The sequence below is a fragment of the Mycteria americana genome, chromosome 24, assembly GCF_035582795.1.
Source record: "Mycteria americana isolate JAX WOST 10 ecotype Jacksonville Zoo and Gardens chromosome 24, USCA_MyAme_1.0, whole genome shotgun sequence".
Classification (NCBI taxonomy): domain Eukaryota; kingdom Metazoa; phylum Chordata; class Aves; order Ciconiiformes; family Ciconiidae; genus Mycteria; species Mycteria americana.
The window spans coordinates 426534-444680 of NC_134388.1; the positions used below are offsets into that span (position 1 = coordinate 426534).

Sequence of the window (18147 nt, forward strand, 5' to 3'; positions counted from 1 at the left end):
TCTGCGGCTTCTCTAGGTGTGTGTCATCATATTATTAATAAACTGTTTTGTTCTGTGAAGTAATCCTTCCTTGCTGCAGTTTAAGCTTGCTATCTTAGTCTCGCACCACTAAGAATGCAGGGAATGGCTTTTTGTCTTTTTCTCTTAAACCATCTTAAAATTCATTTTCCTCCTACCCTTTCGTCAAACTTCTCTTCTATAGATCTGTAATTTTCAGCCTGTGGTCAGTGAGCTGCTTTTAAGGGCCCACAGAAATAACTTTGAAGAGGAGTCCTACTACCTATAGGCTTTAAAAAGCTCTGTATTTGGTCTGCAGCTCCAAACATAGAAAAAACATTGTGTTTGCAAAGGAAAAAAAAGTCTAAAACCACTGCTCTAGATTATACAAACCTTGCTTCCCAGCCCAAATCCTGAGTCTTGGTTCCCAAACTTCTGATCACTTGTACTGTCCTCTTGAATTTCTAATTTACCCATAACTAACAAAATGCAATGCCCAGAATTATTTTACAAAAATTCTGCTTTATGGGGTATTGGTGTGCCCTACAGACAGTATTTCTTCATATGCTTCAGCATGATGTGCATCTTTTTCTAACTACAGAAAAAGTCAACACACTTATTTTGTGATATGCTCTAGCTACAAGGCTCATGTGTTCTCTCTGCATTCCTTAGTGTAGATCTCTGAATTTGTTTTCATTTAACTGTAACCAATTTTTCTTAATCATTGGTCCAATCTGCCACTGTGAATCCTGTTCTGCAACATATGTGCAGTGTCTTCAAGCTCAGCAGCTTGCAGGAGACATATAGCAAAAAAATGACTTCTACTTAAAAGACAGTTATTTAGCAGCAACCAGAAAGTCTTCAAAATAGACTCTCCAGACACACGCCCCTGCATCACATGTGTCACATAGTAAGACAAGCCACTGTGCATGTGTCAGACAATCAGATCTGGAAACCTTCTGCCTGTGGAGTACCCTAAAGGGCAAATGCTGCTTCACATTGAGTATGAACAGCAGTGTATGCTTACACAGCCCATCGCTTCCTCCCACCTGCAGAAGCCAAGAAGCATGCAAGTAGTCCTAGGGATATGGGAATGAACAGAAGCATTCAATGTACAGCTTGACAAAGCACCATAAAGAATTCCTGACAGTGATAAGGAACTTCTACTCCTTCATGAACACTGACACTGAAAGACACTCCAAGCTGCTTTCATTCACATTTTTATCCGCATGTATAATTTCAGCCTGGTTTATTGTCTTCATGAAAAAAAATTGACAGAAGTCTTTACAAAGGTGTAACCTGCTTCCACAAGGGTCTCCGAGATGCCTGGAAGTTACAAACAGCAGTCAACGTGTCTGTTGAGATGTGCCAGTGTTCTTTGAAGGACACCAGGTTAGGGTAACCCTCTAGAGCTCTTTTTTCCAGAAAGCAGCCAAGTTTGCTCAAGGGAAATATTTCAGTGACCATGCAGGGTAGCAGGCAGAGGAAGCCGCAGCAAGGCAGTCACACAGCTCAGAGCTGGGAGCTTCCAGCTCAAGCAGGAAGACTGCTAAAAGGAGCAGATGGATGAGGCCTACATCTATCTGCCTCCAGGCTTTGCTTGGCCTGGAGACCTGTGACACTGGTAAAGATATGAAGAGACACTTCATGAACATCAGGACAGGAGACTTTCCTTAACTAGGCCATCAAAGTTACCTCTGCTATGACTGAACGCACCCTGATCACTACACCAGGTCTGGTTAAGCAGTCTTGTGGGAGCGTGCTGTTCCACCAAAGCAAGTGTTGTGCATCTCACTAGTAAATTAAATGTTCCCATCTATACCTCCTCCACTCATCCCCTCCCTCCCTCAAGCAGTCAAAAGTTTTGTCAAGCAGCTAAAGATGCACACAAAGTGCTGGAAGCTCTTATATAACACATAGGAAAGAACCATACTTGCTTCAGAATGATATCAGAATGTCTACTTTTACAACAATATTTTAATTCTAGATTAAAAAAAATGTCCCTACTCCCAATACAAACATCTTTAAACTAAAAAGATAAGCTGTTCCTTATATCATATAAACAGTGTTAGAACATCCTAAAGATATTTCACTTTTTATAAAGTAAAACTATTCAACTCCTTTATGAACTGGGCTCAATAGAAAAAACCTCTAAACTCATGAGTTGTGTTCAAGGTACTAATTGTACATACATGTATGTATTGTACCTGTTGTAACATACATAGAATCATAGAACAGTTTGGGTTGGAAGGGACCTTAAAGATCATCTAGTTCCAACCCCCCCTGCCATGGGCAGGGACATCTTCCACTAGACCAGGTTGCTCAAAGCCCTATCCAACCTGGCCTTGAACACTTCCAGGGATGGGGCATCCGCAACTTCTCTGGGCAACCTGTTCCAGTGCCTCACCATCCTCACAGTAAAGAATTTCTTCCTAGTATCTAATCTAAATATCCTCTCTTTCAGTTTAAAACCATCACCCCTCATCCTATCACTACACTCCCTGATAAAGAGCCCCTCCCCATCTTTCCTGTAGGCCCCCTTTAAGTACTGGAAGGCTGCTATAAGGTCTTCCTGGAGCCTTCTCTTCTCCAGGCTAAACAACCCCAACCCTCTGAGCATCTTTGTGGCCCTCCTCAGGACTCATTCTAGCAGGTCCACGTCTTTCTCACACTGGGGGCCCCAGAGCTGAACACAGTACTCCAGGTGGGGTCTCACAAGAGCCAAGGGGGAGAATCACCTCCCTTTACCTGCTGGCCATACTTCTTTTGATACAGCCCAGGATATGGTTGGCTTTTTGGGCTGCTAGCGGACATTACCAGCTCATATTCAGTTTCTCATCCACCAATACCCTGAAGTCCTTCTCCTCAGGGCTGCTCTCAACCCACTCATAACCCAGCCTGTATCCATGTGTGGGATTGCCCCAACCCAGGTGCAAGACCTTACACTTGGCCTTGTTGAACTTCATGAGGTTTGTACAGGCCCACCTCTCTAGCCTGTCAAGGTCCCTCTGGATGGCATCCCTTCCCTCTAGAGCATCAACTATACCACACATTTGGTTGGTTTTTCACATTAGGAAAAAAAAAAAAAAAAGGTGCTTCCCCCTCTGCCCCAAACAAGTCTCATGTTCAATTTCTTTTCAGGAGGTTTCTTTCATACTTTACTGGCATCTTGCAACAAACGTAAAAGCTGTAAATAACAAAACATAATTCTATCTACTAGTTTTCATTGCAAACCAACTGTCGCAAGCAGTGTGAAGGCCTCTGCCTCAAAGTGGTTTTGGTTTCTTAACTTAACATTTGAAACCTGATCATTGATTTTAACTTGATTGATGATCAAAGAACATGGTAAAGGACAGTGACGTGTATTGTGAGTAACACCAAAAAAACCCAAACCCCCATAAAAAACACCCACAACACAAAAAAAAACCAAATAAAAAAACCACAGGCAGTTTTATGACAACGATGAAGGCAATGATTGGAAAATTAAGATATTTTCCCAGAAGACCTCCCTCACAGGAAACCCTTTTAAGTTTAGTTAAGATTTGGATGCTTCAACTTAATCCCTGGGATCTGCAACATCCACATTGTACTGGCACATATGACACAAAAAGGACCTGTGGGAGGTTCATACCATAGCACAGGATAACTGACAATGTCTACCAGTGCAAGAGACATTGATGTTCAGGCATCTGAATCCCACTTGTCATGTCAGGAAGTCATATATCCCATTATTCATTTGCAAACTGAATTGAAATGCGTATGGATGCTAACATCTTAACCAACAGCTCCTCCCTATCTTCTGCAGATGATTAGATAATTTGAAACAAAAACTAGTTTCACTCTATGACAAAGCTCCCTCTAAAGAAATTACAGTTGAACATTACTTAAAGTTAAACTAGACTTGAAGGGGGATAACATCAGGCTTGCCCATGACAAGCTGTGGGACAACACGCTAAGGTTAGAGGGACAGGGTGCCAGCAAGGGCCCTCAGTCTGTTGCTCTGAGACATGCTGGTACACTGGAGCACACTGGAAGTCTTATGGAGATGAGTCAGGGCTCCTGAGGTAATAGGAGCTAACAGGGAAACACCAGTGAAATACCTCAAAGGAATTAAGGTGTATTCCTCTAAGAAGGTGACGTGGTGAACAGCCCAGCTGAAGTGCCTCTACTCCAATGCACACAGCATGGGCAACAAACAGGAGGAGCTGGAAGCCACCATGCTTCTAGAATGCTACGACCTGGTTGCCATTACTTAAATTTGGTGGGACAAATCCCATGACTGGAGTGCAGCTGTCGATGGCTACAGGCTGTTCAGAAGGGACAGGTGAGGAAGGAGGGGCAGAGGCATTGCTCTCTACATCCAGAAATGGATAGATTGTGAAGAGCTGTCTCTGAAGAATAGCCACAAGCAGGTTGAAAGCTTATGGGTGAGAATTAGAGACCAAGGCAACTAAAGGGAACCTTGTGGTTGGTGTTTACTACAGCCACCCTATCAAGGGGAGCCTATTGACAAAGCCTTCTTACTCCAGCTACAGGAGGCATCGCGCTCACAGGCTCTCCTCCTGCTGGGGGACTTCAACCACCCTGACACCCGCTGGAAAAGTAGCACAGCAAGCTGTAGGCAATGCAGGAGACTCCTGGACAGCATTGAGGATAACTTCTTAAGCCAGATAATAGACAGCCCTACCAGACAGGATGCAACAGTGGACCTGATGGTCACCAATGCAAGTGAGCTAATCAGTGACGTCAGGATTGGAGGCAGCCTGGGCTACAGTGATCATGCACTGGTGCAGTTCATAGTCCTGAGGGATATGGGTCAGGCAAAGAGTAAAGCCAGGACCCTGAATTTTAGGAAAGAAACTAACTCCTTGAACAGCTCCAAGTTAACAGGACTCCCTGGGAAACTGTCCTCAGGGACAAGGGAGCAGAACAGAGCTGGCAGATCTTTAAGGACACTTTCCACAGAGCGCAAGAGCTCTCAACCCCCAGGTGTAAGAAATCAGGAAAGGAAGGCAAGAGACCAGCATGGCTGACTTGAGACCTGCTGGTCAAACTAAAGGGCAAGAAGGAAATGCACAGGCAGTGGAAGCAGGGACAAGTATCCTGGGAAGAGTATAGGGACACTGCCCAGTTGTGTAGGGAGGGGGTCAGGAAGGCCAAGGTGCAGCTGGAACTGAACTTGGCAAGGCATGCAAAGAATAAGAAGGGCTTCTACAGGTACATCAGCCAGAAAAGGAAGGTCAAAGAAAGTGGACCCCCACTGATGAACACAACTGGCAAACTGGTAACAAGAGACAAGGAGAAGACCAAGGTACTCAACAACTTTTTAGCCTCAGTCTTCACTGGCACCCTCTCTTCCCACACGTCTCGAGTGGATGGAATGCAAGACAGGGACTGGGGGAGCAAAGTCCCTCCCACTGTAAGAGAATCACAGAATCATTTAGGTTGGAAAACCTTTAAGATCATCAAGTCCAACCGTAAACCTAACACTACCAAGACCACCACTATACCATGTCCCTAAGCACCTTATCCAAACGTCTTTTAAATACCTCCAGAGATGGTGACTCAACCACTGCCCTGGGCAGCCTGTTCCAGTGCTGGACAACCCTTTCAGTGAAGTAAAATTTCCTAATATCCAGTCTAAACCTCCCCTGGCGCAACTTGAGGCCATTTCCTCTTGTCCTGTCGCTTGTTACCTGGGAGAAGAGACCGACCCCCACCTCGCTACACCCTCCTTTCAGGGAGTTGTAGAGAGCAATAAGGTCTCCCCTGAGACTCTTTTTCTCCAGGCTAAACAATCCCAGCTCCCTCAGCCACTCCTCATCAGACTTGTGCTCCAGACCCTTCACCAGCTTCATTGCTCTTCTTTGGACACGCTCCAGCACCTCAATGTGCTGGAAGCTCAGGTTCACGATCACCTGAGGAACCTGAACATACATAAGTCTATGGGACCTGACAAGATGCATCCCAGAGTCCTGAGGGAACTGGCTGATGTAGCTGCCAAGCCACTCTCCATCATATTTGAAAAGTCATGGCCATCATGTGAAGTCCCTGGTGACTGGAAAAAGGTAAACATTACACCCCTGTTTAAAAAGGGTAGAAAGGAGGACCCCGGGAACTACCAACCTGTCAGCCTCACCTCTGTGCCTGGGAAGATCATGGAACAGATCCTCCTTGAAGCTATACTAAGGCACATGCAGGGCAGGGAGGTCATTTGAGACAGCCAGCATGGCTTCACCAAGGGCAAGTCTTGCCTGACCAACCTAGTAGCCATCTGTGATGGAGTGACTACATCAGTGGACAAGGATGTCATCTATCTGGACTTCTGTAAGTCTTCTGACATGGTCCCCCACAACATCCTTCTCTCTAAATTGGAGAGGTATGGATTTGATGGATTGACTGTTCGGTGGATGAGGAATTGGTTGGATGGTCACATCCAGAGGGTAGTGGTCAATGGCTCAATGTCCAGATGGATATCAGTGATGAGTGGTATCCCTCAGGGGTCCATTTGGGACCAGTACTGTTTACTATCTTCATCAACAACATAGACAGTGGGATCGAGTGCACCCTCAGCAAGTTTGCAGATTACACCAAGCTGAGTGGTGCGGTTGACACACCTGAGGGACAGGATGCCATTCAGAGGGACCTGGAGAAGCTCGAGAAGTGGACACATGTGAACCTCATCAGGTTCAACAAGGCCAAGTGCAAGGTCCTGCACCTGGGTCAGGGCAACCCCCAGTATCAATACAGGCTGGGGGATGAAGGGATTGAGAGCAGCCCCACAGAGAAGGGCTTGGGGGAGTGAAAAGCTGGACATGAGTCAGCAATGTGTGCTTGCAGCCCAGAAGGCCAACCATATCCTGGGCTGCAAAAGCAGCATGGCCAGCAGGTCAAGGGAAGTGATTCTGCCCCTCTGCTCTGCTGTGGTGAGACCCCACATGGAGTACTGCATCCAGCTCTGGAGTCCTCAGTACAGGAAAGACATGGACCCGTTGGAGCAGATCCAGAGGAGGGCCACAAAAATGATCAGAGGGATGGAGCACCTCCCCTATGAGGACAGGCTGAGAGAGTTGGGGCTGTTCAGCCTGGAGAAGAGAAGGCTCCAGGGAGACCTTATTGCAGCCTTTCAGTACTTAAAGGGAGCTTGTAAGAAAGATGGGAACAAACTTTTCAGTAGGGCTTGTTGCAATAGGACAAGGGGTAATGGTTTCACACTAAAAGAGGGTAGATTTAGCCTAGGTAATAAGGAAGAAATTTTTTACAATGAGGGTGGTGAAACACTGTAACAGGTTGCCCAGAGAGCTAGTAGATGCCCCATCCCTGGAAACATTCAAGGTCAGGCTCGACAGGGCTCTGAGCACCCTGATCTAGTTGAAGATGTCCCTGCTCACTGCAGGAGGGTTGGACTAGATGACCTTTAAAGGTCCCTTCCAACCCAAACTACTCTATGATTCTATGAACCAGCAGGGCACAGAAGCAAAGAAGGCTAAAGGCATCCTGGGCTGTATTAACAGGAACATGGCTGGTAAATCATGGGAAGCAACTATCCCCTTCTGATCAGCACTCAGGAGATCACTTCTGTGTCCATTGTTGCATCCAGTTATGGACACCCCCAGTGCAATAAAGACGTTGATAAATTGGAGCAAGTTCAGCAGAGACCACCAAGGCGGTCAGAGAGTTGGAGTACATGCCCTGTTAAAAGAGGCTGAGGGAACAGAGTCTGACCAGCCTGGAGATAAGGCAGCTTTGGCAGGACCTGACCAGAATGACTGTATGTTAAAAGAAGGAAAATGACAAATTAAATACCAATTTTCAAATGGAGAAACTCAGACCCTGATACTTGTATAGGTAAAATTAGACAAAGGCATCAATGAAGAGAAGTAGTAGGCACAGGCATAAACCTAAAAGAATTCAGAGACAATTTGGCTTTTGTAAAGGGAAGGTACTGGAGGTAAGCAGGGGTAAGAACCCTGCATAGCAGGGCTCTGTGAGGGCCTTACCTCACCTCTGCCCAAAGAGGCCATGGCAGATCTGGTTACCACAAAACACTTCAAGGTTCTGTAGCACTCACACAACTCAGAGGTCTTGGGAGACATCTCTGAGTCTGATGTAAAAGACTATCTGGAGCTTACCCTTCTTCACACATCAGCAGCTCAGGAGCACTCAAAAATGCAACTATTTTTGCAAATTACTAGTAAATAAAATACAGAACAAGATATTGAACACTTAACAGTACAACCACATCTTGAATACTAGTTGAAGTTCCAATTCTGCAGCCTTCCTCCCCAAGAGGATACACTAAAATGGGAAAAATGAGAGGGTAAAATGTTGATTGAAGGCACAGAGCAGCTTCTGTAGAAACAGCAACTAAGTAGGTAAGATGTTTCCACTTGAAAAAAGACATCATTAAAGAGAAAATCTTAGGAAATATGGAGAAAGAAAATACAAAAATTAGGGGATAAATGAACAAATGGAACTGGGCTGGCACATTCAAAAACATGTTTTTCTTCATACAAAATGTAGGTAAGCTCAGAATCCCCTTGCTAAGTCTAAGAACACTACAAACAGATGTTCAGAGGATACTGGTCACACTATGAAATGCAACCCCATGAAGGCTTACTACACAGAATCCAGCTGGACCTCAGGAAGTCCCTTAGCTGAGGGGAATTGCTGAAGACTGGAAGAGTAATCCAAAGAAGCGTTATGCATGCTCCATCCTCATACTCTTCTCTAGATGCCTAGGAGTGACTTCTAACAGAGATAGATTACCTTTGGTTCAATCCAATACAAACTGCTCTAGAAAATGCCTTGGGATGCTTGTTGTTGACTTACTAGGCAAGATGTTGTCCAATTATCCCAAGCACTAAAAAAACCCCAGAAAATGTTAGGACATCAGTAACATGGTAAGTAAGTAAAAAAAGTCTGAAACAACCAAATTACGTGCAAAGGCATCCAAACACCAAGAGTTGAATTTGTACTCAAACAGAATACTGGGGTAGTATAATTTGTCAGTATCTGAACAAGTTGCAGAGAGACATAAGCATAAATGCTAGCTCTGAAGTTCAGTACACTGATAGACAAACCATGTTCTTTCCTAGACCATAAGCCTTGTCACAAATCCTTGTGTACAAACCAAGGGTCTTGCTGCAGGTTGGTCAGCTGCTTCCCAAACCCACTGAAGTTGAGCAAGCGGACAGACTCAGAAACAAACTATGAGCAGGGTAAGCCTCAGGCTCCTTTGGACACAAACTAGGCCTGATGTCACCACATCCTGTGGCCTCCCTGGAGCATCCTCAGTGCCTTCAGGAAAGGGCTTTCCATGTTCACAAACCCAGACTTTAGGGGAAAAGAGAAAGGGCAAGTCACCTCTTGAAGCAGTAGGTTGGCTGTATTTGGATCCTATAGCTAGAAAAGCCCTGCAAGCCTGTGGCTCAGCAACTACAGTTCAATTCAGTCTAATGTTGAGGAAACATTTCCCAGATATCCTTTCAGGACAATGTTTTCTCTACTCTGCCTACTCCAACTATCCCTTTTCTTCTCCGTCTCTCACATGGGAGACCAGAGGAGAGATGTCCCAAGATGGAAGTCTATTATCTCCTGTACCAGCAACCCAACCTATTCCAAGGGAACAATGAAGTGGCAATGTCTGGGATCACTCCTGGCCAGACGATGCTGGCATCCTTAAGCCTATCCTCTGTCATGAGCTTGAAAGAGAGACTGAGGTAATCATAGTGAACATTAAATTACACACTAACCTACTCTTCCACTATACACAGCTGTCAAAGCACTGAAGCAAGCTTGGCCTGTGAGAAGCACCATCTGACTGTCAGCATGGGCACACTTCAGTCATGAGCTAGATGTCAAGTGGACACTGTGCAGACTTTTAAAAGCTGCGTTTGCAAGAATCACATTTAAAATCTGGCCACGTCACAAGTATAACTTTCCACATGACCCAAGCTGGACACCCTGAGAACACTCCAAGTACATTACAAGCTTCTCAAGGGACTGGAAGCAATCTGGTAGAAGAAACTTTCAAGCCAAGGAAGAATTCAATTCTTCTCCTATGAACTGTAAGAACAGAAAGAAAACCAGAAAACCAGGTATATTTTCTTTGTATTTAGTCTATCTCAGAAAGCCAAAAAAGTGTTCAAAATTAGTCTGGCAGAATTAACCAGTTATTGAAGTGTGTCCTGGTTTCAGTTGAGATGGAGTTCATTTTCTTTATAGTGGCTGGTATGGGGCTATGTTTTGGATTTGTGCTGAAGACAGTGTTGATAATACAGAGATGTTTTAGTTGTTGCTGTACTAGTCAAGGACTTTCCAGCTTCCCGTGCTCTGCCAGGTGCAGAAGAAGCTGGGAGGGGACACAGCCAGGATAGTTGATCCAAACTGACCAAAGGGCTATTCCATACCACATGACGTCATGCTCAGTATATAAAGCTGGGGAAGAAGAAGGAAGGGGGGACATTTTGGAGTGATGGCGTTTGTCTTCCCAAGCAACCATTACACATGATGGAGCCCTGCTTTCCTGGAGATGGCTGAACACCTGCCTGCCCATGGGAAGTAGTGAATGAATTCCTTGCCTTGCTTTGCTTGCGTGCGCGGCTTTTGCTTTACCTATTAAACTGTTTTTATCTCAATCCTCAAGTTTTCTTACTTTTGCTCTTCCGATTCTCTCCTCCATCCCACTGAGGGGGAGTGAGTGAGCGGCTGCGTGGTGCTTAGTTGCCGGCTGGGGCTAAACCACGACAAAGTGACTGGTAAGGGGCAACTCAGTTGTCCAAACAAAGGGCAAGGGAGATGACCCAAGGGAAAAATACCATCTCCATCACTTTAAGTGCACAACGTTCTACAACAAGGTATTTGTAAAAATCTCTTAGCACTATCGAAAACCTAGAGAACCAGACTCAATTGGCACCGATTCTCATTAGCTGCCAAGTGAAGATACTTCTGACAAGGATACCTTCATCAAAATGTAGAAATAAGCATCTTGCAGAACAGGAGAGATAAGCCCAATTTCCCAGTTACCACTGCTGCTCTCTTTTGGAGCTTGCTTTAAAAGCCAAGCAAGCAGAGTATTTGCTATCATTGAGACAAGAGAGACAACCTTGATGGCCATATAACACTGACTGCCATGCAAAATATATTATCTGAAATAAAGGCCAAGACTGCTGGCCTAAGGCTTTTAAGAGGGAACTCAGTCCCAACAGGAACATCTCAGTAGGGCTTGGTGGTATTCATCTCCGTTAACTTTAGGGGTTTATGTCTGACCTAGTTACCATAGGGTCTTTTTATGGCTAACAAAGACCTAGCTAACTGCGTCTGTAAATTATAGCGCACAAGTTGTCTGACCACATGCAGGCATATCTTCTGGCAAGAACTGTGCACCAAGTTCAATAGGCTTTACAGCGACTTACTCAAATAGAGATGCTTACACTATAGCTATTTCATATTTGGACAGTTATTTTAGGGGCAAAGTGCACAAAATATCTCCAATGGCTGACTTTAACAAGAAGGCCCAGCACAGAAAGTTTACAGAGAAAATAAGAAATACTTCATCATAAATCAACTAGCTAGGCAGAAAAAAAAAAAACACAAGGGAGGGAAACACTTCATTCCTTTTATAACCATGTAGATGCAAGTGAAGGGAGATGAGAGACTTACAGTAGCCCTGTACTGGCACTGCTGGATTAAAAGCAATTTTATGGCCAACAACATTCATATACAGGTGATGTACACACTCAGGAAAAATCTCTAACTCCCAAATCTTATCTACTAAAATAGGTACCAAAATTCAATCAGAAGAAAAAAAAAAAAATCATTTTGCCACCACATATATTCATTTCAAAATGAAGTTTCAACTGCTAAACATATTTCATTACAAAAACTCCCTAGTGGGAATAGAAATAATGGATTACATTTGGCTTCAGTAGCCAGTTTATTAGGCCAATTCTCTTTGACGCAGACTAAACAGCAGTTTTTAAAAATGTAGTTGGTACAAGTTTTTTTTCCAGCACACTTACATTGTAGCTTCATGTATTTTCAAGGCAACACTGCTTCCATATTCCTAAATTGCTCAGGGCTGCCCTTTTCCTTCATTTCTGCCATCAGTCAATACAGTGAACCAGACAATAAAAATCATAGTGTTTAAAAATTAACCTTCCTTGGATGGGTCAATTTTAATCGAGATCAGTTCCTCAATCCAGTTTACCAAGCAGCTGCATGTGTGCATGCTCACATAAGGAGAGGTACAATAGGACAGAAGCAGGCACAACCAATCATTTCAGCCTCTACATGTCTGAATTGCTCAAATCACAGTATATTAATCTTATATCTACAAATACATTTGTGTTTATACTGGTTAGATTATCTGCTCTGACTAGCTGTAGCAACAAGCTGAGGAATTTCCCTCTGACAAGCCTGTATCTTCTCATTGATCTGCAATGCTTCCAAAAGACATTTTAAGAAGCATCAACAGTATCATTCCCACTGCAAATATTGCCTATTCTAATTAAAAACAACAACAACAAAAAAATCATGCAGGACTTTCCTTACCTTTTATTGAACTCCTCAAGTTCTGCTCTCAGTTTTCCTATTTCAATCTGTAATCTAGCCCTCTCTTTGGCGGTTTCATCCAGAACTCTTCGAGCATCAGCCAGTTCAGACTCATAGAGAGTCTTGATTCCACTCACCTGAGGGGAAAAAAAAGTATTCAGATATGAGAACATCCCAAAGGCTAACTATCAAAGAACTGAAACACAGCACCAGGTTTCACATAGCTTTCTTTGAAAAAAAGGATGTATGATATGATTTCTGTTGTTTAAGAACATTCTATATCAAACATTTTCAATTAACATGCACTTACAATTAGATGTGATCTAGTCCCAAAGACAAGATTTAATTTTTATTCCCAGTGGGACATAACAAAACACACTATGTTTGAAGCATGCAAATCTTCCAAAGAGATAAACTGAAGCAGATCAGGATACCCCACAATCAGATCTTAAGTTATTTGCCCTCATTTCTAATACTGCTGCTTTAGGAGATCTTTTTTAAACAGTAATATCACTTAAAGATAAATGATGATAGACTTATTTTGTGGAATACAGGTCCGAGGCCCAATTTGACTCTGCTGCTCTTGCACTATGAAGCTGGAAAGAATCTGAAACTAGATGAACTACGATGAACTACAGAAATGTGAACTGTTCAGAGATGAGCTTCCAGTCCTGTTCTCTACCTCAGAGGATAAGGATCTACAGACTTCTCCCTGTCCCGACTCAATATATTACATAATCAGCTATTCAGACTGCAGCAAGGCACCTTGAAGTCTTCCACACCTTTATTCTTTTAGAATGCAAGATTATTTGAAATATCAGATAGCTAAAATGTCAGGACCATAAAAGATTGCAGCTATTGCCTCTATGAAAAGATACCAGAGCAACTATTAGTAATGTAAATTCAGAAACAGAGCAATCAGGGAATGAGAGGAGCCAAAAGCAGAATGTACTAACTTTAAGAAGAGAAATTCATAACAAAGCATAAAATGTAGAAACAAGAAAACAAACTGCACTATTCCTAGGAGCGCCTATTTCAACATCAGAGTGGCACCAATGACAGACTCAACCATCTGGTCTTCGAAAAGACTGAATTATATCCTGACTGCTTTTAATAAGTTCCTGATATACTCTATTCTCATAAAACTTCTGAAATTAACTAAAATAAAACAGTGTGAGGGCTGAGAAGCCTTAGTTTACAAGCATACCACGTACCAGAAACAAACTGGCTGTCTATCCGTGCAATTTTACTTCTTTTCTTTAAAGAATTAACTCTTACAAGCTTTATTCAACTTAAGTTTTGGGTTGTTTGAGTTTTGTTCCATAGCTGATAGCCAGAGGTTGTCTATGGCACAAGCCAACACAACTCTGTATTATCAGTTACAAAACTTAGGAAGTACTACGAACAAGTGTACCATGACTATGCTAAACTTTCATACAGCACTGCACAATGCCAAGAAAAAAAATAAAATGTTGATTTTAAGGTTGCAAAGCCTTTCATTATGGATGACCCTTGAATGAAAATACAGTATTTGCAAATTGCAATACACAATACAATTGCCCAATGGCCAAGCACTGATTCTGCACCATCATGTACTGCATCTACAACACTCCTCTAATGCCGGCCCTGCTTTAGACCATCTGCCCTTCAACTCTTAAGTGTGCTAAAATCCTTGCCCTAGGACATCTACCAGAAACTTGGGGCCGTATTGCTGTAGGTTCAGACAGGCACACTAAATCATAGTGCAGGACACAAGGACAAATCCCTTCCCAGTACTCCAGGGCATAAACTGGAACTGCATGTCAAGGTACAAAGGAAGAAAGCCTTTTTCCCTAGGTTTTTGCAAATACTGTCCCAAAATTTTTGCAGTTTTTGCAATACTGTCCCAGGTGTTGCTGGTGTGATGCTTACAACAGGCAGTAAATAATTTATGCTTTTGAGGCATTACAGATAATACAGAACTTAACAACTCCAGAACAGCAATATTCTGAACAGAGAATAAACACTTAATTTAATTCCTGTGTAGAGAGAATATAGCTAGATGGAGCTAAAAATTACATGATGAAAGCCATTTCAGAACCTGTTGGTAAAAAGAGAACCAGATACTATGCTTCTTAATTAGAAAGAACTGATTCATTCACAGCATAACCAGTTGTGGTAGCTTAGTATGCATTTTTCTCCTGCAGCATGTTAACCTCTTCTCTGCTTCTATTCCAGTAACAAACATGAAAAGGAAACACACAGGTCCAATTCACAGTCCAAAGTGTTAGTCAAAAAGCCACTTTCACTAGAATTTGCAGCTAATGCACTGCTGAGCAGACAGAAATAACTAACTGAGACATAAGGACATACTGCAGCTTCCAGCACAGGGAGGCAGCAGACAGCTGGGAGCAGCAATACCTTCAATCACTGAAAAAAAAAACCACCCCCACCCCCCCCAAACCAAAAAAAAACCAACCAAACAAAAAAAACCCCACACAAAAAAAGACCCCAAAACACACCACCACCACCCCAAAAAAACCCTGCACAAACCACAAAAACCAACCCCCACCCACCCCCCCAAAAAAAACCTCACCAGAACTCTAACAACAGGATGCAAAGAGAACATGGATTCATTATAACATTGATAAAAGTTTTAGATGATCAAACTGAACTGGAGGACAGTTCAAGATGGTCTTTCTAGATCATAAAAATTAACATCTTGTTTATTTTCAGCACTGGTCAAGCAGAGAAGAGAGAACCAAAAGCAGCAGTAGGCTCAAAGGAAAGTAACCAGCACCAGCTTAGCTGAACTAGCCTGGTATTATATGCTGGACAACACTTCTAGCCCAAGACGGTTATTCATCAAAAGCACCCTTCTAACCCAGCACTGAGAGAAATTCTGGAAAGTATTTCTGTTCCCTGAAACTGTCACCCCTCAAACTCTGTTCTGGCAGAAGGAACTTAGAGTCTACTGACTCTCTGAAAATCTCCAGAGAAGTAAGGTCCCAAAAGTGCCTCTGTTTAGTGTACACCTATGAATTTGCTTTGTTTTGACTCTACAGACACTCTTCTGCCCACTCCGTTTTTTAAACCACTTCACATTTGCTACTCAGCTTGGTCTCTAGTACAGTGACACTTCCAGACATTCTTAAAAAGGTGCTGTTAAACCAAAGCAGGACCTCCTAGGATAAGTCTCACATGCCTCTCCTGGCAAAAAAAAAAAAAAGTCAATAGTAACAACAGCTGGTATCCACAGCAACAAGAGAAGGAAGTTGAATAAATGCATCTGGCAACTGTGAAGCCCATTTCTGGTTCTTTGCTCAGAAGTGTGATGAGACAGAGTACCACCAGACAGTGTCCTTGAACAATCCCAAAGAATACTGGATGCAAGAGATAACCTGCCTGATGACGTCTTCCATTTTTTGTCATCTTCTATCAGTAGAATCTATCAATTCAAATTCCTTCCTTCATTTGTTGTTTCTCATCATTTTGCTTGGGTTACCACAACCCATTGCCTCCTGCTCCCCGCATTTGAGAAAGATACCAACTCATCCTTGAAGCCTATGCCAATCCTTCCAGTGTAAGCCAGTAACAGCAGCAGCTGGTAGCAAATGCTGAAGGGAAAAAGCATGGAGAACGAGGCAAACATATAATGATTTTACATATACTCCCAGCTTCTAAAAATAAAATTAAAAAAAAATTCTGAGCCAAAAATTGCTTCCAGGCACCAAAAACCAGCAGTCACCAAATACTGTTAATTTGTCTAATGCTTTTGTAAATCTCTTTAGCTTTTGGTTTCCACAACATCAGAGAGCATCATAAAGGCACAACTGGTGGATTAAGACCTACTGCTTGATAATTTCTTTTCATGCCTTTAGTTTTGTGTTGTGAGAAATGCTGAATATTTGCTTCCCAGACAAATTTCTTTGTTTGGACTCATGACTTAGAGACCTCAGGTTTCTTCTCATCTATTTTCCAGATTTGCTCCTGGTCAGAAATTATTCTGCTGCTCTGCTCATCTTTGCCACCTTTTCCTTACACACTTTTTCCAGGCTCTAGAAGTTTTAAAATAGGTCAAGAGAACTGCAAGCAGCATTCAGAATACAGAAACAACATTGATTTACACAGTGATTATTGACCACCAGCTACAAAGGAAAACAGGGACACTACAGGAAATCAGAGACACAGAAAATGCAGTAATTCTAACAGGTTTCAATTAGCCCAAACTGTAATCCAGGAGGTGATACCCGAGCTATATTTTAATACGCTAGTAGTGAGTGCCATAGAGTGGTTAATCCAGGAAGCCATGAGAGAGAAAGCAACTCTTCACTTGGTTCTCAGAAGCACACAGGAGCAATTTGCCAAAATACTGTCAAGAACCTCAGTTGACTTGGTTTCAGCATCCTTGCAGAAGCAAGAGAAGCCAAAAAAAAAAAAACCACCAACCTACGACTGTTGCAATTGTTTCAGCATGGCAACTAGGGAACACTGAGGTATTTGTTAAAACAAGTTAAGAATAAAACCTTTCTAGAAAGCAAGATATTGTATAAAGACATCATCACAGGATGAGGAGAGCTCTAGGACTCTTTTCCTCTTAGCCCTTCCAGTATTCCCCCTCCCAGCCTCACAAATTATTGTAACAGCGACCCCAACACAGTGAGAATAGCATCAGTCACATACTAGGGAGGTAGAAAAACAAGGGGATGAGCTAAATATCTCTATCACAAGCTAAGCTACACAAGGGGATTCATGCAAGAGAGCAAACAGAGAAAGAATGAGGCCAATTATAGGTTCCCCCACCTACACAGACAAAATATTTTTTCATATTTGTCTGAGGGCTTACTGTGTACATTTTTATTTCTCTAGAGGCCTACTACATACAAGTAAAGGTAGAACAGTATTGGACAGAGTTAGGAAGAGCAGGAAAAAGGGCTATAATTAGTAGAGGACTAGAGATGAATCTCAACTTCTGCAAAGTTCCTTTTCTCTACTGTTAAGAGGTGGCAGCCCTGTGTTCCTCAAGAAGAGCAACAAGAGTTATTTTGTTCCAAGGCCATGATGCAGCTGTGGTCCGTAAAACTAAGGAGATTGCCCAACAGAGGTGGAGAAAGAGGCTGCTTTCTTCTATCTTCTGCAGATTAGTGATTAAAACAATGAGGAAAAAGAACATCCTGATCAGCTGATGCTTAAAGAGTCTCTGGCAGAACAGTGACTATGGTCCTTGCCCGAACAGCATCAGCAGAACTTCTCTCATCTAGAAGATACTCCCCTAAACCAGAGCTTTGAGAAGATCAGAAATGCCAATCCTCTCCCCCCAGCCATGCATGCAGGGCTGGAGGGAGAAGATGTTAGTAATGGTCTCACCCCAGCCCCTTTCTCAGACATGGTCACTGTGGGATACTAGAGTGACAAGCAACGGACAAACATCTCTCTCATGATATCATGCTCTTGTCTACTGCTTGTCATAGCAATCCTGAACCTCCTCTTTGCCTTGGATTATGAACCCATCACCTCCTTTCAAGGCAAAAGTCTCAGGTGTTAACATAGAGCCCACTGGTGAGCAGTCACCCCTGCTTGCTATCCCACAACATGCATCACTCCATCTACCACAGT

General features: G+C 43.0%; 1 protein-coding gene across 1 annotated transcript in view; it reads right to left on the reverse strand.

Annotated features, from left to right (window-relative positions):
• The window catches only part of LMNB2 (lamin B2), a 43185-nt gene that overhangs the window by 22079 nt on the left and 2959 nt on the right, over positions 1 to 18147 (reverse strand). Inside the window, exon 2 of the mRNA XM_075523911.1 lies at positions 12553 to 12689. Within this exon, the coding sequence (XP_075380026.1) occupies positions 12553 to 12689 (137 nt within the window). The remainder of the gene's footprint in view (positions 1 to 12552; positions 12690 to 18147) is intronic.